This window comes from Apis cerana, linkage group LG10 (assembly GCF_029169275.1).
Source record: "Apis cerana isolate GH-2021 linkage group LG10, AcerK_1.0, whole genome shotgun sequence".
Taxonomy (NCBI): Eukaryota; Metazoa; Arthropoda; class Insecta; order Hymenoptera; family Apidae; genus Apis; species Apis cerana.
Window position 1 is genome coordinate 8,716,862 of NC_083861.1, and position 23,397 is coordinate 8,740,258.

General features: G+C 49.4%; 1 protein-coding gene across 6 annotated transcripts in view; it reads right to left on the bottom strand.

Moving 5' to 3' along the window:
- The window catches only part of LOC107999520 (putative uncharacterized protein DDB_G0271606), a 105,062-nt gene that overhangs the window by 54,816 nt on the left and 26,849 nt on the right, over positions 1-23,397 (bottom strand). The window contains exons 1-2 of one of the 6 annotated variants that reach the window (XM_062080130.1): positions 18,432-19,378; positions 16,604-17,073 (exon numbers count right to left, since the gene is read on the bottom strand). The exons of 3 other annotated variants lie outside the window; for them this stretch is intronic. In XM_062080130.1, coding sequence (XP_061936114.1) covers positions 16,604-16,858 — 255 coding nt within the window. In that variant the 5' untranslated portion in view covers positions 16,859-17,073; positions 18,432-19,378. Of the gene's footprint in view, positions 1-13,056; positions 13,840-16,603; positions 17,074-18,431; positions 19,379-23,397 lie in introns of those variants that run through there. 2 more of the 6 variants (XM_028667503.2, XM_062080129.1) reach the window with 2 other exon arrangements.

Here is a 23,397-nt window from a genome sequence, read left to right on the forward strand (position 1 = left end):
TCCGATTCTTTCTCTCTCTCTCTTTCTCTCGTGACACGAAACAGAAGCAGGCTGATTGTGAAAAAAAAAGAAAAAAAAGAAAGCCTGGTTTCGGTCGATACCCGCCTACTACTACGCTCCTCTTCTGTACGGGTTCGTTTGTCCGTGAAAAATAAAGCAACTACTGCCGCGCCTGGATTGATGATGATTTTTCTCTCGCCTCTCGTTCCCTCTTATGCCCTCTCGTTGAAAAGTATGGACGCTCGATGCAGTTGGAGGCTCGTGGAGTGGTTTTTCTTTCTTCTTTTTTTCTTTTCCACGATCCCGGGGGAAAGAAAGCGAATCTAAAATAGCGTTTCGGTGGTGAATCGACGGGTGTTTCGTGACGGACACGTTCGTGCGCTCGCTTCGTTCGCTAAGTGAAATCGAAAGCGAAGCGTTTCTCTTGGCTTTTCGGCCAAACTACCGGATAAACGTTACGTAGTCACGGAAACAATTGGCCGACGAAACGAGATTTTTCCATTGACCGACCATTCCCTCTAATTCCATTCCGTTCTCCGCAGTTGTGCATTCCGAAAATTTGGAAAACCTCCTAGCGAGAACGAAATTACACATCACCGTCCAAAGTCAAATATTATTATTTCCCAGTCAGAAGCTGTCCCACCTTCCCTCCCAACTCTCCCCCTCCTCGAACGGAGAGATAATTCTTGAGAGCGGGTGAGAGCGAAACAATGGGAACAGTATTTTCTACGACCTACATTTCGAAGCACATTCGACGTACGTGGAGGAGGAATATCGTGGCCGGCCTTTACCTTGATTCCTTTTAATCGGTGTCCGTTTTTCTCGCGAACAAAGAAGCTCTTCCACGTCCGCCCACGCGTATTCTCCTCTCGAAGCGCGGAAATCGACCGATCGAATGCGAATCGAGAAAGTGTACGCAACGGTGGTTAAAAATAAGGAAACGTTGTCGAGTACTAAACGTGACCCGTCCGACGAAACGCACGACTCTCCGTGGCCCTCTCCTCCGTCTCAAAAGGGAAAAGCCCGAAGATCGTTTCGCCGCAGAAATACGCGTCACACAGGCGAGGGACTTTCGAGGTAACGCGACGGTTACCACGTTCAGGGACTGAGTCATAATTCAACGTTTATTGAACAATGGGCTGCGGTTACTATAGGAACGTGACGATAGAACGACAACAACGGCACGCAATCGCGACAGCCCCGGGCCGCGTAGTAGACATCGCCGTCTACCGGCCTTGCGCCGCGCCGGCCAATTTCTATGCGTTCGTTCCAATACATCTCCGCGTAGATTCGTTCCAACGCGGATTCTCGTTCTCCGCCCGGTCGAGAGATAGAGAAGAAACCCATCTACGCGCGATCGTCTCCTGTCTCTTGCCCTTTCGCGAGACGGGAGCTACAGATTCTCTCTCTTTCTTTTTCCACGTCGATGGTATCCTCGTCGTCGACATCGACAAAGGGGAAAAGAGAATAGGCAATTCGCGCGAAATATCGATGGAAACGGATTATTCGAATCGACGGAGTCGTGACCGATTTCGATGGAACCGTCCTTTATCTAATTAACGGGCATCGATAACGGGGCAAAGTTTGACGAAAGCGGATCACGTTTACAATGGCGTTACCTCCGACAAAAGCATCGGTGGTTGGCCAAGTTTCGTTTAATTGTCCAAGTTGCGACGATCGGTCGCGTTCCAATGGTCTCCCGTTTCGAGAGAGAGAGAGAGAGAGAGAGTATCGGCACGCATACAGGCCGCGAGCAACCTGTAATTTCTCTCGTTATCGGGATCGATCCCGGCCCACGATTAAACGCGAGCAACGAACGATAAGCATCTGTTGCGAATGCCTGTAATATCTTTCGATATCCAGGCTAAAAGCGTATTAGTACACCCCGCCTCGTAAAACTTGGGGACGAGATAGGACGGCGAAAACGATGATTACGCGCCGTTAACGCGCTTATGCTTACGCTCGCCCACTTTTCCTAATAACCCTTCCCGCTACTAGTTTAAACCCCGCTGCTATTTCGATGATTTATCTTTCCACTTGTCTCTCTCTCTCGGTCGATGAAGAAATCCGAGTGTAATTCCAATTCTTGTACCTCCGCTTCGGCTACCAGATACTACCACTTTACGGTTCGAGAATCGGGAGCGATTAATCAAGTACATTTCCAGCGTCTAATAGAACCGGGCTTGTCCCTTAATTAAAGCGATCTCGCGATTCTAACGGAACCAAACCATCCAGGCTACGACGTTTCATCCGGAATTCATCCAACTCGCTGAATTGCTCGAGGAAAGGAAGGGAAGGAGGGCAGCGGAGCGATGTTTATCGATTCCAAGTGGAATCTTGTTTTCTCTCTTTCGGCAAACTTGAACGTAACTTTTTAACACGAATCTTTATTGTTGCAGTCGTACGACGTGATCGATACAGCGAGAAGAACGCGCAGGGTTCGATCATCACCGTGGACGGATTAATATCAACGTTCACGCACGTTTTTCGGCCCTCTCCGTCCCTCGATTCTACAATAATAAACAAAGTTTGCCCAACGACGTCGGTTGATAAATTATCGCGTCGCCTCCGCCTCCGTGATTTCTTCCACTTTGAAAACTGAGCTCGATTTCATCGATCAGCGTCGATTTGAAAAAAAACGCAACGTTTGGGATTAGCGACGCCGGATTAATCGTGCGTAGAACGAGTATCGAGCGGAACGGCGCGATGGAAAAAAGCGAAAGTGGAAAATTTGATGACACGGGCATTGTGCTCCAAGACAATAGCCGGGGGGCTGGTCGTTTAGGGCGGCCCGGCTTTCGGTCAAATCCGTGCAACAGCTGGAATCGTCGCGATCGACGCAGAAGCGGGACGTGGCCGGAAGTGAGGGTCGTTACTCGACGCGGTCACCCTGTATATAAATTTTACATGCCCCCCGATGCCATATATACCTCCCCTCCTTCGCCCCTATGGTCGTCCACTATACGATCGATATTGACACATTGCCCATTTCCACCGACCACCCGCTCTTCCCTCCCCTGCCACTTCATTACTATTTCGCTCCAATGGATTGTTAACGTTTCGCGCTTTCGTTTCTATTCCGCTCCACTCGACGGATTTCCACCACAGATTTTTACGTCCCCAAAACGATTCCAGAATCTCGATCTCTGTTCGACGATCTTCGCGGCTAAAGTGCAGCTGATTCGCTTAGGCTAGTGTAAAAATTATCAAACGTTGTTTGCGATGTTTCTTTCTCGTTTCGAATTCGCTTCTGCTGCGGAAGCGGACTCGATCCTTTCCTACCTTTTTCATTTCTAACCCTTTTCCTTTTTTTCCCGCACGCGACAGACAGTAATTATTCCGTGCGTCGATTTATAGGAACGCGAATCGATCGGACGATGGAACTCGAAACTCCGTCGACTCGACCGCAGAGCGAAACGGAAATCTCGCGGGCAAAGTTATACAAAACTCGCGTCGTACGCGTAATACAATCTCCGCGGCGAGCGGTGAGTGTAACGCGCATTCGAATGCACGCCGCGAGGCCGTGCGTCACGCTCGAGTCGGATGGACGTGTATACGCGAACAAGGTGTTTCTTCCTTTCTTCCTCCGTGATATTTTCTTTTCTTTTCCACCTGTACGCGCCCGCCCCTTTCCACCGGAGAAAGGAGCACCGGTTACGTCACACGCAGGTATTTCTAAGCGAGAGCCAGGCTGAACACACCAGTTTCTACCGGCAACTGGATAGTAGCCGAAAAAGTATCTCTTTCTTCTTAGGCGGAGGAGACAGGAAGCAGAAGGAAGGTCGGGGGCTTCGAGCAGGTAGGTTGGAATGCCTTTCGGCGGTGCACCCATGGAATTTCTTCCCACGGCCGGTAAACTCGAAATCCGTCTGCATTCTAAAGTATCCCCCAGCAGCCAGTGCACGATTACGGCGCGGAGAGCGTCCTCCTCCTCCCTTTGACGAGCGCACGTCCCACCGACCTTCGTTCCTCCGTGTTTTCAAGTATCGTGGCATGATCCATTGCGACAATGGGCCAATGGATTGGCTTTTATAATTCGAGGCGAGGAGAGGCGGTATTATCCGGAACGGAGCGGTCGCAAAGATCGTAAATCTTGCGGGCGCGACGAGGGTGGTTCGAAAGATCTCCTTTTCGGATCCCTCGGATGAAAGAAATTTCCCGACGAACAGTGAGGCAAGCGACAAGCGTGCTCGATGACGAGGAAACAGGACCTCCGCTCTTTCTTACCGCGATTAGTCCTTCCATTAAGCGATGGTATTCGTCGTAAGGCTCGCGAGTGAGAAAACCGCGTGGATAAAACTGGTGGATATTGTATCGGTTCGGACGGATCGACGAAAGAGGAATTTTCAGTCTCAAGTTGGGAGACGCAGTGAGAGTCCACGTTCGAAAGGACGATGGAATTTTTCGAGCGATCGGAAACGCGGCACTGATCGATCGAAAAGTTTAATGAGCTGTTGGCTCGGGAGGGGGGAGTTGCGCGAAATCCTCCTCTTTTTTTTCACGGCCACTTTAGCGCGTTTCGACCGAGAGAATAATCGAGTTTGTCGAGCGACGCAATTACGAGAGTCGCGAGAGTGTCTGTTCGTTAGACAACGGCATGATTTCTCGGAGGAAATGCGTCGAGCAATTGGAATTAATAGTAGAATTGTAATCAAGATTCTGCGAATTTTATCCGAAAAATAGGGAAGATCGAAATAAATAAATAAACGAGTAAATACTCGTACGAGGATAAATCTTTTTTATTGCAACCACGATTCCAAAGAAATATATAAGACGAAACGAAAAATCGCGATACGCGTGGAACGTATCGAATAAATATAAATTGTTCCGTTTTTACACAGCCACGGTGTCGAAATTCGTTCTTTCTAACGAATTTATGAAAACGACCAGAAAATAAGCCGAATAAATCGAGGGAAAACGGAGAAATATAAAGATACGCGTATGGAGGCCAAGTCTTTCACCGCGGTTTATCAATTTTTCCGTGACGGGACCATTTCCATCCACCGATCTTTAACATCCAACGAAGTAAAGAAACGCGAAAGAGCCTTCCACCAAGCAGCGATTAATACTGTAATCGATAATCGCGAGTCTCGCTCTTTACATCGACCGGATGGCATACGCTAATTCCTTCTCTTAATAAATATCCCGCGATTGTTTCCATTAAAACGAGAAATTCGAATCGATTTTATTATTAAAACTGCCCATTATTCCAAGTGGTTTCGACCGCTCCGGTTTTATCTCCCGTTTGAATATACGTGTAAAGAGATTTTGATAATCGCAGTGGCCTCGAAACTGATTGAAAATTATCGAACGTTCGTTCAAATTATCGACCGCGGATGTCTGCATTTAAAATTTAACCGATTAGGTTTTCCTTCCAGACTTTTCGTCTCTGTTTCGCTTCGCTTTCTACGTTTTCGCATCGTCCCCTCTTTGTTCCAGCCTCGATTAGTTAGCCGGGCTTGAGTAGGGTCAGGAAAGGCGAGTACGCGTTTGGAATAAATTTTCGGCGGCCGACAGGAAATCCTTCCGTCGGCGTGTACCCATTTCCGGAACAGCTCGGGGAAAGCCATTCGACGGTGTCCTCTCTCTCCCGAATCAAATTGTTTCTTGCCTCTTCATCTTCGAAATTAAAAGCGAAAGAGACATCGTCCTCGACGGGCGCGATCGAATAATATGGAAATCATTCGTTGAAAAGGCAATTTCGCCGTGTGGACGCACGATAGCCAATCAACCACGTTCTCGTTTCTCCTTTCCTTCCCTTCTACCCGAAGGGAAATTCGAAAAATTAGACGCAACGATATTTCCATTTGATAAAATCCAATCGTAGTATTTTTGATACAAGCTTCGTTCGGTTTAATCCCATTTAGCAAAAAACAACAAAAATCCTTTAAAATGGACGCGCTGGTTTATATCGTTGTTATATATCTACATGTAGCTAGATTGCTCGTTAATAAATCATCGAGATATTACATCCTACTTTCGATATATATATACATATAGATTCGAGATTTCAACGATATATTTCAAAGGGAATCAAATTGCCCCGTTTCTTTATGAAATCTCCGCAGCGACAGAGAATTCCACGATCGAAAAACAATGTTATCGAGCCGTTATCGGATCCGATATCTATATCGATCCGACGAAACGACACCCCAGTCCCCGTTTCTCCCTTTAAACCGCGAACAAGAGGCGATTACGCGACGAATGCGGTCTCTTACGACACACTAGGAAGGAAATACTATATAGGCTGCGACGTTGGGGTAACGGTCTATCAACCGATATTAATAGTAGGAGTGGAAGAGTGGAGGGAAGGGCCGAATTGACGAGGGTCAGGGCCGATGTATGCGGTGTACTGACCGGCCTTCGAGCCGTGTTTCACCGGCCGACCACCGGCATACTGATCACCACCACCCTTCTCTAACCCCACCAGCTACGCCCTATGGCGTCTTGGTATTTACCAAGGGAACCCCGGCCGGACGTATCGAACGCTATTCAACGCCAACCACCCCTGATACCACGCTTGATTTCTGACCGTCCCTATTCACCTCTAACGCACCTCTAACGTTCCAGATAACGTTTAACCCCTCCATAAATCCCCTCCCCCGTGCAACGTAACTCTTCTTCCCTGCCTAATCTCGCTCGTCCGCGAACAAACTACGTTTCGTCGGTGTTCGACGTCGCAAGAAAACGGATTTCACCTGTGCAAACGCTTCCTCTCCAAACAAATCTCTCTTCGGGGAGATCTTCGCATTATTCGGGGAAAGAGTCAGTTTACGCACCTTCCAGACGATATTTAAGATGTCTCCGACACTTTTTAATCACGGGAGGCTTATTCAAAGTGATTCAATTTCCCATTACGGCGGACGAGCAATAACGGGGAGGGAGAGAGGGCGCGCGTATTTTCTACCGTGCTATTTAGCACGAGCAGATACGCGCGCACACGTGGCCGGCAATAGCGATAAAAACGATTTCGTAACGGTTCCAGCCCGTAACGAAGTTGCCTAGACCTGATTACCTTCCCCACGGTTATTGGCCATCGCGAACTCGCGCGGAATTTCTAAAAACGAGACGGTTTCAGAGGGATGCAAAAGGTTTGGAACGCGTAGAAATTATTCTCGCCATCTTTTTCTCCCTTGGAATGGGGTAACTCGTGGAGGAGAGAGGTTCAAACATTGGTGGTGAGCGAGAGGGGATAATCGAGCGCATCGATAACTGGGCGGGACGTTTTTCTTAAAGATAGGCCTAATATCGTCAAGCTCGATGAGCTTGGATCGAGACGCTTTCGATATAAATTCTGGTAATCCATTTCCCGGTAATTCGGCCGCCATCTCGTCCCTTTCCAAATTGAGGAAGGGAGGTAGGAAGGGAGAGAAGTCTCTCGTATTTAAGCGCCTGGCGAGTACCGCGATTTTATCCCGTGGATCACGCTTCGTTTTTCGATTTTAATCCTAGTTTAATCGAAATAAAACGACCCGAACGGACGAATCCAAGAAATTACCTCGTCGTCGACTTGCCATCCCAACGAGAATCAAGCTTCGTCTTTCCTCGCTCGAAAACAGTGACGAAGTACGTAGGATTTTTGGAGTTCGGTCGACATTTAGAGGAGAGGCAAGCCGCCGGTCATGGCCAGGCTTCTGATTAAAGTGAGTGCATCTACCGACAACGAGATGCGGTATCGCGAATAGAGGAACCGCGTGCATCGGTACGAGCAATATCTCTATCTCCATCTCTCTCTTTCTCACGCGTTGCTGCATCCACGGTAAAACCTGGATAAAATATTGCGCCGTGGAAAAACCACGACCGCAGTTTCGCGGTCAAAGGACCTTGCGCGGCATAATTTCTAATTGCAAGCGACACACGATAGAGGCGGGGAGACGAAGAAACGCAATCCCTCCTCCTCTTTCGCAATTCTCCTCCTATTTTTCTCTCTCGCCAAGGATAAAGTTTGACGTATCGCCCCTCGTATCATCCTTCGAATCTTCCAAGAAACACGAATTAAATTAGTTAGTAGATTTATGCTGCTCGTTAAGGGAACGTATATAAACGGAGAGAGAGAGGGAGGGACGCCGAAGTAGATTTTTCACCTCGTTCGCGCTCGCCTCCCCAGTTCTCATTTTCTTGGGCCCGGATCGCGTTTCCTCGGGGAAAATCCAGGCTTTAATAAGCCGGCCGAGTGTATCGTTTCGCCTCCCGTTAAATAATTTCGTGGAACGTCGAGAAGTCCGCCTTGAAAATTAACGCTCGTTACGAATCTCTCGATTTACCCTGGAAATATCTTCCATCTTCGATAAATACTATACTACTATACTCCCGCTCGAAATTGCGTAATGAGATTGACGTTATACCTCGAACGGAACAATTCGCATACGACAACGTTTCAACGATCCAAAGGATCTACGCGAAGAATCGAAGGAAAAAAATAAAAATCGAAGAGGATCGCTTTTACGCGTCTACAACAAACAATGATGTTTCCACGCGAGGAACATCGCTGCGCAACGATCGACGAATCAGGTCGAATTGAATTCGGGCTCGGTTTTGCGGAGGATAAAAAAAAAAGGGGAGCACGCCGAGACTACAATAGTTTCGATCGATAGGTTCGAACAGGTGCGTTGTTGCGCGCTGAATTTCGTTTAATTCAGCGACACGAGACTAAATCGCTCTTTCTTCCACAACAGTGGGAGAGAAGGGGAGACACACGACGGAATTGATCTCGCGGCTCTCCAAACGCAGTTGAATTTCCGCCCTCTCGTCTCGAGATCGCGCGAGGCCACTCGCGTTGAAATTACGGGTAAACGCGAGTTAAAAGATAGATAGATAGAGAGAGAGAGAAAGAGAGGGGGAAGCTTATGAATCTCGAACGACAAAAGAACAGGGTCCGCCCCCCGCGAGTGAAAGGGATGGAAAGTGGAAAGTCATAAGTTTGATAAAAATCCCCTTTCCTTTTTCCCTGCCAGCCCATATTCCCGCCTCTTTTTTTTATCCTGCTCTAATTTAACTTGCAAATACGTCTCCTCCTCGCGTTTCAGTCGGCCCCGAGTCCGACGGCCTCGACCGGTGATATCGGTAAGCGTAATTTTATACACGTGTTCGTCCCGATAGGACAACCCGAACCCTCCTCTCCTTCGCGTTCCCTCCTTTCGCGAAGGGACCAAGAACAGCAAGGATTTTTTCGCGTCGTTTACATTTTTAACGATTAACGATTTTCAATCTCCCACGTGGATTTCATTTCTCCAACGCGCACTCGAAAATCCCACGAATCTCGCCTCCTTTCTCTCCGCCAAATTTCCTATTAAAAAATTCATCCCCGTTCTTTCCCTCGTGCGGGGAGAATTTTATCCTCCGACGGTCCACGGGAGGGGGGAAGATGAATTTTTTCGGTCAATCTGCGGAAACGTGGATTCGAGAATTACCGTTCAGACTTTTACGGACGAAAGGGATGCGCGAAGGAAAAACCTCGACTACCTTGGCCGAGTCAATTTTTCCCTTCGGTCTGCGTGCGAAGAAAGGGGAATGAATATCGACGGGTTGGTGGGTAGCGCGGAAATTGCGCGTGGGGGGGAAAGAAGAGAATAAAAAAAAAATAGATAAAAAAAGTAAAAAGGAGAGAACGGACGGGAATGGCGCGACAGTGACGAGGCACGTTCTCGTCCGCTAGAACTATCGTCGAGTGATGCGGTCCAGTCGGCCGTGACGAATTTCCCGCGGATTATTCGAACGTGCATCGCGGAATAACGCGCTTCCTTCTTCCCTCCCTCTTTCTTCCCCCATTTCCTACCTTCCTAATCGAAAATTTTTAATCCCTTCAGTCAGAGATAGCAATGGTGGATGTTATTGTTACACCGTCAATTTCTCTAATTGTTTCGCAGCTAGGTTCGCAGTAACAGTTTCCTGTCTTACCGTAACGAACGATATTATTTTCACGATCTTCGATGAATAATTAACGAGCAAAGATTTACCACTTTTCACGATACTAGGAATAACAATTAATCGACCAAGATATTTCCAAAGAACGAATGTAACGAGAATACGGATAATAAATACGCGGAGTCGATTCACGTTTCGTGACGCGTCTTACTTAAATCCTAGCCCGTCGTTTTTTGTTCCGCGCGGGACGAGTGAGATCGAAATCCCCGCGTTCCCCCATATTTCACCATATTTCACCGGAGCCGAGGATTAAGACGGGCGTGGATTCGACGTATGCCTCGAAAACTGAAAGTTACGTTTTATCGACAAACCATTGTCGTCCTCGCTTCGTCGAGTCGCAGTCGTCCCGGTTAATTCGAACGTACGACCGTACGTATCCTCCCCTCCCCTCCCCTCCCTTTTAACGACGTCCTTTCAAACGTTCGTTTCTCCCGATTCTTCCGGATCATCAGGGCGTAAGATGATTGTATATCGCGCTAACGTCGGTATCGCCGCCCGATCGTGCACGATTTATCGTTCATCCTTGCCCTTTATCGAGATGTGTGTGCCTGTTAGGGAGGGGGCTTTACTTTCGGTGGCCGTAGATTTTTATCACCGTTTCCGTCCGCCGTAAGTAAACGATAGCCGAGGATTGGCCTGCGCACGATCCTCGAGCCGCTGACCTTTCGAAATCTGATCCCGTTTTCTTTTGCTGACCCGCCGTTGGCTGCAGAGCCACGCATCGCGCGGTTTCGAAAGAGCTGTTCTATTCCATCCTCGTGTATCCTTTCGAAAAGCATCGAAACAGCGAGGGAACGAAGGAAATTGGATATCGTCGGTGGCAAAATCACGACTGACGTATCCGAATTTCGATAATCGAAGGATGTCCTCTGTCACGAAATAACAATGGAAAGGAGGAGGAGGATGCAGGATCGAAGATTTCGCAATTTGGAAAATGTAGAACGGGTGAAAATCCTATCGAGCGACGAGCGACCGATCTCGATCCGGATTTCGACGAATTCCTCCTTTGTTTGTCCCCCTTCTCCCTCGTCGCCCCGAGTTTGGACGGAAAGCACAGCTGGAAAAAAACTCGTCCGAGCATCCAACTCGAGATCATCGTTCCGGCTCGATGAATCCCGTCGAAACGTCGATTCACCGGCGAAATTACCACGCGTGCAATTTGCAGAAACCGCGCGCGCGAAAAACCGATCGATCTCTATCGGCGTTGACGCCGAATAAAAGTTATCCTGACGCGGGCAGAACGCGGAACCCTTTCATCGCCGCGCCAGTCCCCCCGGATAAACGACCGAACACGTCATAATCTGTCCAAGAATTTCGGTATAAACCAACAAGGACGGTACGGGCGGCCGATAAAAACGGGCTGCCGGCCAGCTACCACTTTTTATATACCCGACACGAAATTCTTTCATCCAGCCTTCTGGCTGGGGGAAAAAGGCGAATAAAAAGGGGAGGGGGAGGCGGGAAAGGCGGAAGTTATTCCACTAGCTGTTTCTGTCTGCGCCAACAATTTTACTACTCTCGTTGCTTGTAGAGGTGGCCTGCCAGCAGGCGAGGAGAGGTAATTACGCGAATTTGTTGCGATATAAAAAATAATTAGGGTCGGGGATATACGCGTACATATAAAACGAAAACGCGATCGAGCGGTGATCTCCCTTGGATCCTTTCGATCCATTCTCTTTCTCTAGCCGAGGTTCGTGGTCGTTGAACTCGACCACGACCCCGCGCAATCATTTTATCCGCCGCCGCTAGGATGCATTCCTTTCCCGAGGAAAGTCATTCCGTGAGAAAACAACACGCGTGAGCGTAAGAAGGGCAAGCGCGATTATATTATTTCTCGCGAATACGCTCGGTCGATCGTCACGCGACACGAAACGTAAGGGAAAATTCTGCATCATCGACATTTCATCGACGTTAAATGGACGATCGTTATCGATACGATCAACACCTCGTAAAAATTTTACGAGAATGTGGATAAATAGATAGATAGATAGATACTTTTTTTCGATTAAAATAATAATAATAATAATAAATCTAAGAGAGATTAAACGGATATATATATATATATCGGGTATACGTTGGCTGTGCGACTCTCATAATGGCGAGTAATTTAGTTTCAATAGGATCACCGTGTATCGATCCGATCGCGAAGCAACAAGGCGAAGATTCAGGCTCTCGTAGAGACCTGTCACCGTAAGACTGTATGATTAATCGAGGCCGGCTCTCTTCATGCCCGGATCATGCTATATATATATATGTGTGTGTGTGTACGCGTGTTAAGTCTCCGCCAAGATTAAGGTGCGCCTCTCCCAGTTGCCCCGACGACGGGAATCCAATTTATCGCTTTATACAGGGTGTCCCGGGATGAATAGCACGCGACGAGAGGAAAAAAAAAAGACGAGTTCCCTCTGTCGTGGAGGGAGAAGATCGATTTACGTCTCGCCGTTATCTCAAACAAATATCCTTCGTCCTTGTTTTCACTTCTTTGGTCCCGATCGAAAGTGAACGAACGAAAAGAAGGAAAGGATTGTCTAAATCGCTCGCAGGCAAACAGACGGCGAAATTGTGTCATAAATTCAAATTAACCGAGCAAACGGAAGAGAGGGGTGCGTGCGTGGATTCGTTAATCGATCACCGAGTTAGCGCGCGACGCGCGAAAACAAATAATCGATTCTGGCGGGCCGCGTCGTACTGCGCCGACACGCGATCGATACGAGTCGCGAGCGAGGAGAAAAATTCCGTCTATTTCCGATTGTTGTCATCGTTGGTGCGTTCGACGACGAGGGTGATCGCAGGGGCGGCACACCCCCGCCCAATTAACGCGACACTTGCTCCGCTGAGATCGATTCGCTTTTGCGCTTTGGTGACGCGAGACTGCGGTTTCGAACGGTCGAAACGAAACGGTCGATCGGCCGAGAGCAGGGATCGAATGTCCCGCGAGTGTATCCCTGCCGGGATCCGATCCGCGGTGTCGGATTTCCGCGACTACCTCTACTACCTCGAGTCCGATATCTATCTCGACCTCGTCTCCGGATTTCGTTATCTCGAAAGAGCATCGATTATACATGTGTAACGTGCAAATCGCGAAAGATGGTTGGATCGTAAAAGATATAGAAATAGATGGGTAATACTTGCTTTTCTAGTAGTATATATTTCTTCCGATTTCTCGTCTTTTCTTTTGCAAGCGCTGGATATTGTTGTCATATTGTCCATCGGGGTCGTATCATCGGATCACTCGCACTCTCGATCGGTATGGTTGGTCAAATTGTTTTTTTCTTTTTTCTCTTTTTCTTTCTACAGTGTTCGAATTGTTCACACTTTTCACACTTTTCCCTTTTCTATTTTCTTATTGCGCGAAAAATAGTTTTGCATCACCACCTCGTCAACACGTCTATGGTTTTCCCCCTAGACATATTCCGCAAATCTTCCCCGGTCACTTCGAAAAATTCCTCGATGCATTCGGTGCAGGAGCCTGCCGGTGTTATATACGCTATGCGTCGCTGGCAAACGTGGCATTTGGTCGCGTTAGCTACACCGGCGTTCCTGCACATCGAATGGTATCCACCTTCTTGATACAGTACTCGGACTTCATTATCTAAGCCATTCTCGTAGCAATCTTGACAGACTCGCCGTTTGTTGTCCAGGCAATATATGGGTAAAGAGAATGGTTTAACACAGAAATGTTTCAACAACTGTTCATAGGTCTCGGGGAAATCGTGCGGGCGCACGCCGTCCATCGGCCCATGACAGTTTTCATCGTCCTCTTGGTACAAGTTCTGTTGCGGAGCTGGCATTAGGGATCTATCTGGGAACAAATCTAGGATCCAAGACTGTAGGGGGGAGTCGGTCCAAGCCGGTTCTTCCTTCCGGGACTCTTAACGGCAACCGCGTATACGTCTACGCGTTCGAAGTACTGGCCTGGAGGCAAAAATTTTTCATTAAAGGGGCAGGAAAAAAGATCGGATGATTTTAAATCGTTAAAAGGCTTTGTATTCCGTTCCGCTTCCGGCCATCCACCCCCTCGTAACCGAGGTGATACCCTGGGGAGGGAGAGGAAGGGGCTTCTTTATTTCTCTACGGTTCAAGGATCGAGGTTCGGGATCGATCGAGCAATTGACGGAGGATGGGAAAATAGCTCGAATTTCGATATTTCGAGGCGATATACATCATTTGGACCGCGTAAGAGTTAACTTCGTAACGTGAATTTCGCGTTCAATCGGCGGACTGATCGTTACAGCAGCCCGCGGACCCGGCCGATGGAAATTGCTCCCATACTTTCGGCATACGACGTCGACATTGTGGTCGATTTTGCGATTACGCGCGTTTCCTGCGGCAAATTACTTTCGTCTTGCTCCCACCTCGTTTCCTACACCGCTCCTGTTAAAATCGTCGGGGTGAAGGGGCTCGTTCTTCGTGTTTTCTCGAAAGGAAGAGAGAGAGAGAGAGAGGAAGAGAGAGCCTCGCGTTCGATGGAATCGCAACAAAATTTGTGGAAAGGAGGGGGAAGGAGGCGGAGGAAGAGACGAGAAATTGGATCTGGTTCGGTTTCCATCGATCGAGGGAGAGAATGATATCGACGATCGAAGGAGCACAGAGAGAGAGAGAGAGAGACCACGCTGACGCACGGAACGCGTCGCAGCCGGGATAAGAATCTGTCGGGTGGAGGCCGTGGCCCTGGCTATTCGTTCCACCTGGCGCGCCAAGATATTTCAAGCATGCACGATTCTCTCCCCGCGAATCGGGCAAGGAGAGAAAGCGACGAATTGGAGCCGCCAAAAATCGAGATTTCAATTAGCTCGGTTGGCCATCGGCGAGGTTCCACAGCATAATTTGCTAATTAAAATTTCACCACCTTTCGCGTAACCGGGTCGCGGTATCGATTTCCTTCCTGACCATCGTTCGTTCCATCGGGCTACGCGCGCTCCACCGTCGAATTTCCCGCCGATTCCCCTCCCCCGTGGAATTTTCTTCCACTTTTGGCGCGGTTCCATTTCCGCCAGAACGGAGAATACGTGACGCTCGTCCTAACCCGATAACGCGATAAATGCGCGAAAGTTTCGCGTAATTCTCGCCAGAGATGGAACGCGAAATTCCGCGAAATTGTATTATAACGCGAAAAAAAGAAAGGAAAAGCGCGCACGGAATTCTGGGAAGGTTCGTTAACCTCGAAGAACACTCGGTTACCCAGTCGAGGCTAATAGTCGCTGGCGTCGCTCCACGCGCTCTCTCTCCTCCCTTTTCGAAAAACTTAACCCTCCACGGCGAGAAATAGGTCATTTCGCGGCGTAAGACCCTCTTCTCTCCTCTCCCTCTCTCCCGAGGTGGTCCTCTTTGCCGAGTGGCGGAGAAGAGTTTCTAAGTTCGCCCGACCCTCTCGACACGCGACTCCCTCCCTTCTCTCGTCTTTTCTTATCCCTGCTTCTTTTGTGCCCGGTTTCACTGCCTCCTATTTCTGCTCCGGGGATGGGGATGAATCCGTGTAGGTAGAGGACATCGGGTAGTAGCTCGATCCCTCTGCATTCTCTCCGACGCGACGCGGCGAGCAGAGACACAGAGAGAGAGAGAGAGAGAGAGAGAAGACGAGGCGAAAGATAAAGAGAAAGGAGGAAGGGAAGGAGGGCGAACGAGCGAGAGGATCTATCTCGATTCCAGGCACCGCGTTCCACCGAGCATTTCATCCGAGGTCGGGGACGAGGAGGAGGATGAGACGAGAAATGTTGTCATCTGGTTCATTAACACGTTCCACGCGGCGGTGTATTCATTACCGATGCCACAGTCGTAGCGTTTAATGTTGTTTGCAAACGAACGAACAAACAAACCAAACGAAACGAAACGAAACAACAAAACAAAACGAAACGAAACAAATAAATATAACGTAGATCGCGAACGAAACGTGCGTGAAAATAGGTTAGTATATGGAAAAATGGATTTCAAACATTACAACAACGAATAACGGTAGGAGGGGGGCGAAGATTATTATCTTGGACCGTTTGATCTCGAAGTTCCTCACTCTCCAAGCTCGATCGACGCAACTCCGTCCGCCAATTTCCCCTAAAAAAATTCCTGCACGCTAGAACCAGCTTTTCACCGTTCTCCGGTGTCGATGCATCGCGGCGGTCTCGAAGAAGGGTCTCGTAGACGGGCGCCGGTTCGTCGTAGAAGCGCAAAACCCGTCACGACTTTCGTGATCCGCGGCAGGAACCCGGCGTGCACGGCGGCCACGTTTCGTTCGAACCGTTTCGCAGACACGGCTCGAGGAGTTGGAAAGTAAAACAGAGCAAAAGGACGGCTGCGTGCGGTTAATAGCTTCTTTCACCGAGAGGAGAGGAGAGGAGAGGACGAGCCGGCCGACCACTACCTAGAGAATACAATCGAACCTTTCAGCCGATAGAAACGTCAACGTCACACGTTCGCGGAATATGATAATTCCACGCTTGCCATTAACCGTACGTTCCCTGAGCGCGCATCGACCGCCAGTCGAGTTCGAGGCGAGATCGTTCCATCTGCGAAACCACCTCCTCTCTTTCCTTTCTCTCCGCTGTGTCACGGACGTATCCTCTCGAAAAAAGACTCGAGAAAAAGTTATGCTCGAAAAGCGAGGAACGCTGGAACAAGTCGAAAGAGAGTGGAAAAATGGAGAAACGCCACCGCTTTTAACCGAGCTACTACTTTCCAGACTCACTTTCTTGTAGATCCACTTGATGCTCCGACTGAACTTCGCCATCGGCGAGTCGTCCACGAGGAAGTACTCGACGGCCGCCGCCTGGTCCTCGAGCGTTCGCTCGGGCTCGCCTCTGGCAATCGATGACTCCCCCTCCTCCTCCTTCTCCTCCTCGTTGCACGGTGGACGATGATCGTTATCGGCCTCCGAGTGTTCCGCGATCGTCGACAACCTCTTCGCGCGACCGCTTTCGCCCTTCCAAATATCGCGATCCATCTCGAGACGCCTTCTTCTCCTCCTCCTTTCTCCTCCTCGGACACAGTCACAATTCTCGCACGGGCAACCGAGCACAGGACGCAAATTGGCGGCGGATCCGATCCGGTTCGGTCGCGATCAGGGTCGACATTCGACACGGTCGGTTAAATATTTTCGACCACGACCATTATACACTCCTTCCTCGCGACTTTAACGCGTTTTAAGATGGATTCTATCTAACGGGAATAATTGGAATATATATAATTGTCGATCGCGAGGATCGGAAAAGAAGCGAGGACAAGGGGGGATTGAAAGAGGATGGGATCGGAGCGGAGATCGAGTCAACGACCGAGGCTAGTCACGCTTAACAGCTAGTCCCCGATTCGCGACACGGTACAAAAGAGGAAACGTTTAATCCTTACGGGACGTACGGCGAAGGTTTTAATCCGTGCGCGTTCAACTTAATCCCGCGATCGCGAGGATGGGCTAGACTGCGCGGATGGAAGCCGAATGGAAGGAGAGAATCAACCTCCGGCTGATTTACCGACTCGACCCTTCCCGGTTTCGGTGTCGGTGTTGGTGGAAACCCGGTCTACAGGGATTAAGGGCGAAAAGGGCGGCCGAGCAGCGGCGAAAACACGCGTTTCCACTTAGACCGTCGTCCCCCTCGACACCCAAACCCTTTCCTAGCTACCGATCGCGCTCATCGATCATCGATACCTTCCGCGTCACTTGCCGATAAACCGTAAACCGTAAATCGATCGATCGCGGATCGCGTGGAAAATAAGATTCGCGGCGAGGCAGAAGAAGGCAACGAGGAAGCGTGCACGTACGTGCAACCGGTCGAAGAGGCGAGGCAGGAAATTCAGATTTAATTAGGTGTCGGCTGGCCGAGGAGCTTATAGTCGAGTATTATGAATGAAGTGTCACGTTTCCAGCTGAAAATAGCCGCTCGAATCGACCGTTTTAGCCGCCACGGAATTAACCTCTTTTTCGTTTAATTCGTAGTAACCGTGATACCACGCCGGCCCCGAAAAGCGAATACCAACGCGTCGTGTGTTTCTCCGTCCACGAGCGCGGCAACGTTTCGATCGAGCTATTGTTCCCCTCCGCTCGTGTTTTTCCACGAGGACGGCCCGCCCTCGCTTTCTGGGACGACACAATTTTAAACCGATTACGCTTTCCTCTCACGGGCCTACGGCCTCGTTCGTCGTTTAAATGCCTCGCCACTCGCCACCAGAATAATTAATTGCCAAAGGATCGTACGTAAATGTCCGCCGATATCGCGTACGGAATTCCTCCTCGAGTCGTACAATCGCGGAAACGCGCTGTCAATTCCTCCTTCCTTGCAGAAGGTCAAATTTCGTTCCAAGAGGAACGATCTATCGAGCGAAACGGAACAACAAGATGGATAAAACGGTTGGAAGCCGCGTTTCCCGCGAATCTAGTAGAGAAGAACCTATCTACGTTTACGTAGGACGCACCGTTAGGGGAACGGCGAACAATCTCGACGTGTCACGTGGTTTATCGGCCGATTTTTTACGCGTCGCTGTCTCTTCTAATTAGCCGAGGAAGAAACGATAATCGGGCTTACCACGCTCGATCGTTTGAGAGGTTTGCCCTCTCTTCTCTTAAACGTCTCCCGATTTATAAATTAACTAACGCGCGACTGTACACTGTTGTTCGTGAAATATTTCAGCGATCGCGTCCTCGACCGATCTTCCCCGCGAATTACGCGCGAATATTTCGCTCGAAAATAGCACGGTCGCTCCTCGCGCGGTTTTACGATTCCTTCGAGCCAAGGTCGTCGTAAAATCGGTCCCAGTCTCCTCCACCCGCGTTTCGAAACCACGACTAAATATATATTTCTCTACGGCGACACGCTTCTCCTCGTACCAAACTTCCCACCCTACTTTTTCACTTTCCAACGATTTTCCGAAAAAAGAAATCTCGCATCCCGGATCGTGCCACGCACCGTTCCACGATTTCTCATCGACCGAATCGAGAGAAGGAAAACTTGGAAGCGAGCGAGAATATTTCGCGGAGAAAAGCGAGAGTGCGAGGATGATCCGAGAGGAAAGCGAGACGAGATGGCAACAAGTCCAGAGGCCAACTGGAATTGGAATCGGTGTTGCCGCCCGAGAGGTCTCTCGGCTCTCCTCCCGGCACAACAGGCGTGTTTTGACTAGGTGGTTACACCGCTCTCTCGCCAGGGATCCGCGCCACTCGCGCCTCTTCTCCACCGACTTTATATTTAGACGTACACGCGACACGCTTTATTCCCTACGGTACGTTCGCGCTAACAAGTCCACCGTTGCTCCCATTGCCATGCTCCACCCACGCTCTCGCTAATTCTCTCTCGCACGCTCACCAACTCTATTCGATCGTCCACGCTCCGTAATCCCCCTCCGGCCTGCCTTTTACGCTCCCATACCGACCGATCTCACCGAGTGCTCCACCGAGAGAGATATCGGTCACGACGCCCGTTTCTCAATTATTTTTCCAAAAGAAGAGGAGAATCCGTCTTTCCTTTCTTTCGTAGTTCCATTTCCTTTTTACTTTCGTAGAAATTACGCTTGCAGATTTGGAAGATGCGCAGCAGAAGAGTTACTTAGGAGAGAGATAAAGAGTTTATCGAAGGCCAACGATCGGTATAGAAATTATCGAGAGAGAATCGAGAAACTGGCTTATCCACCGATATATATATATATATATATATATATCTCATTTGCTCGAAACTCGTCGAAATCCCGACGCAAGCCGCAGAGGATAGCGCGATGAAGAGGTTAATTCCCTTATCTATCCACCGTTAACGGGTTAATTATCACGAATTACAAATCCTCCGGTATCTTCTTCCCTCGAAACCTGTTTCGAATCGGAAATCTCGTATCCGAAGAGCGACACAGTTTCGCGGTGTTCCGTGTCTATTCGCGCTAACTCCGCCTCGCCGCGCTCTCCTCCGGTTCTTCACCTACGCGAAAGCTTGCGGCGCGCACAACGCCCGTGCGCGCGCGCGCGTACTCGGCCACGTGCGTGCGATACGCGCACGCCCACCGATCCCTCCGGCGGATCACGGCCTCCTCTGCTCTCCGCCTGCGCGTGTGTGCGCGCCGCTCATACATATTCATCGGCGAGCTGCGGTAATCTGCTTAACGTAGGTGCGAGGCGCGCGTCCGCCCTTCGATTTGTAACGTAGACGGATATCCGCGTTATCGAGCTGGTAGATGTATAACGTCGGCCGATATCCAGCCCCCGTAGTTTGCCGATCGACGAGAGCCCGGTATAATTTCATTACGACGCGGGATTCGGCCAAGCGTGAAAGGGCCACGTCCACGGCTCGTGACCTCGTTACGAGCAGAGGAAAAGGAACGTTTCCTACGGGATCGGGGATTTATTGGACTTTTTCCGGAGGATAAGTTTTCGAGAGAGAGATTAATTCCAAGGCGATGGTTACAAGTTTTCAATTTCGTGGTGGATGAAAATGCAAATGTATTCGTAATGAAATCGTAATTTAAATTTTTAATACATTCCGAATAAATTAAATTTCGCGTTTATCGATGTACCTCAAATCGTGTGTATATATGTGTGTGCGTATAAATTGGACGGAGTTTAATGTATATATACGTTCAAGTCCCGTTTAAAAGTTCGCCAACTTTTCCTCGGCTGAAAGTTGGCGAGATCGTTCGCCTCCTCTCTCCATATGGAACGAGGCACGGTGCGATACCGTGTACGGAGGAGAGCTTTGAAACGAGCGATACACGTTATGGCGATCGCGATGCACGACGCCGGCTTGTTGCGCGTCGGTTCTCTCTGCCTATGCACGCTCGTTTCCTAGTATACTTTATCTCGACCGACTATCGGCATACGGCGTGCATTATAGCACGTGTACGGGTACGCTTAAAATCGAATACGAGCGAACCCACGTCCACGAGGCCTCTCCGTCGAAACGAAAATCGACCGACACCTCCGAACTCCACCTCGCCATCCTATGCGACGTTCGCAACAACGGGGGATCGCGTACAAATGTTCGGTCGAGTTTTAAAAAATGACCGAACGGTAGTCCCGTGGAGATTCGCTTCGAAGAGAAAAACGAAACGACGACGAACGAGGCATAGTTCGATTTAATTAGAGCGAGTTCAACAAAGGAGTTCATTGATTTTTCTTTGCTCGATGACCAAATCTCCTCTCTCTCTCGCCTCTTTTCTTCCTACCTTCTTCGATACCGTCGCTCTTCCGCACAAAACTACCGGCAACGCCGATATCCTAGCTTTTTCACCCGAGCCAACTTCTGGATAATGTCAGCCTATTCTGAAAGACACTGTACGGGAGGACAAGGAACGCTTTCAGAGGCAAAGATGAAACGCAGAGAGTCAACGACAGATGATGTTTCTCCCTTGCCGCGTTCGTCGAGATCCACGCACCCTTTCTTCTTCCTCCTCGTTCTCCGTCCATCCTCCCTTCCTTTCCCCTCCGCGCACTTTGCACTTTGCTCTCCCGTTTCTGACACGTGACGACGATACACGACTTTCCGCAACTTTCCACGCCCCATATCCGACTTCATCCTTTCGTTTCTTCATTTTCCTTATCTCGCGCCTCTCTCTCTCTCTCTCTCTCTCTCTCTCTCTCTCTTCCTCTCCTTTTCCCTCTCGTTCGTCCCACGCGTTTGGAAACGAGCTCGTACGCAAAACGCGTCGACTCGCCGCGCATCGTTGTGCAAACACGCGATCCTTTTCGAGGTGGCACGCCTCGTTAAACGCGAGGCGTTAAAACGTCCCCGAAAGTAGGGTGTTGCAAAGGGGAGAGGTAATTCCACGGTTTAAGAAGGACAAATAAAACGCGCGAAAATACGGGTGCAAACATCGTTGCTACGTTTTTAATTAAATGAAACCTTCCCCGCGCTTCCTTCCCCCTTTCCCATCCTTCGTGAATCTCTCTCTCTCCATCCGATTCATGCTCTTCCCACTCTCTTGAAAGATGAAAAATTCGTTCCCAAAAGAGAGATTCTAATTCGAGTAATACCGGTGACCCAAAATGTCACAATTGACGTTTCATATTCCACGTAATACTTCGGAATAAACTTCAAAACGATCCAAGTCTTACGCGCGATGGGTCAACGCGTGGAATTTTGAGGAGAAAGGAAACCGAGCTCACCGGTGAATTCGCATCGAATCCCCCCACAGTCGAGAGGAAAGCGATTAAAGAAGAGAAAGGATGAGAACGAAGAAGAGGAGAATATGTGAATCGCAACAGCCAATCCTCTGCTACTCTTCCCGGCTAATTGAGCAACGATAACGCTCTCTTGGTCCTCGTCGACGTCTCGTGTCGTTCATCACGCGGTACACGAGATTAAATTACGAGCTCCCCGGTAATTATGATTTATACGTTGAGTTGAAGCGCGGGCCAACAACTGTCTGACTACCGATATTGTCCTCCTCGCGGATCGTTAACGCGCTTCGTTACGAACGCTGCGTATCGATTCTTTCGTTCGAAGTGGAACCAAAATATATATATATATCATCTTTTTCCCTTTCGTTCGAGGATCACAAACAACTGGGCCGTGATAATAAGACGTTGTAGACGCGAGCGACGTTTCGAGAGGGGATTATATTAAGGGCGGAACGGACAACTGTCTGAAAGTTGGCGACGTCGAATAAAAGGTGGTTAGAAGGGACGCCTTAAAAGTGCCCCGGGCGAAAAACCCTCTCAACCCCACCGATCGAGCGAGGACTTTAAAGTGATGCGAAGCAAGGAGAGGAGGGGAGCCACCCTTTCTCCCATCGCCACCCCTTTGCCGTTACCTGTCGCGCACAAGCGTCTGAAAAGGGCCATTTGAATCGCACTTCCTCAAACAGCGGCGGACACTTGGCGCGTGTGAAAGAATAAAAAGAAAAAAGGCGAACGATTCTCGCCTCGAGTGGTGACTTGGGAGAAGGCTGCAATGACTCTGCGAAATGATCGAACGGATGAAAACGCGATCGAATACGTGGCGAATATCGTGGAAGAATTGGTTTCGTTTAATCCGTTCGGAAAAGTTTAAAGAAAATTTGGGAGAAAAGTTTTTCGGTGGGGGTGGATTCTACGAAGAAAGGGGACTATCGTGGACCTCGTACTACCGTTAGTAGCGAGCGTTCACGTGCACAAGGTGTCGGTTGGTGGTGGAAGGCGTTCGACGCCGTGGCCACGACACTGGCCTCTTGGAAGCGGTGCTAGGTTCACGGAACGTGCTCGACTTCCGTCAAAAGAAACAGCTGCATGCCGTACGCGCCACCATGCAACGAGCGCGACCGATAGCGAGGGGAGGAGGGGGACGTGAAACGGGCGGCTGAGTCGGGCATCGATGTCGTAAATCTTCCTTTTCTTCGAGCATGAGGTCGCGTCCCCTCGTTTGTACGTCATAAACCCGTTTACAGCCGTTCTAATCAATGGGAATTTATAATAACCCTTCGTTTGAAGAAACGAAACTTCGCCACGGCACGAGAAGCGATTTCTTTCTCTCTGCGAGTTAATTGCGCGCCTCGAATCGACGATCTCTTTCCTCTCGATGGTCCCGATTTTAAATC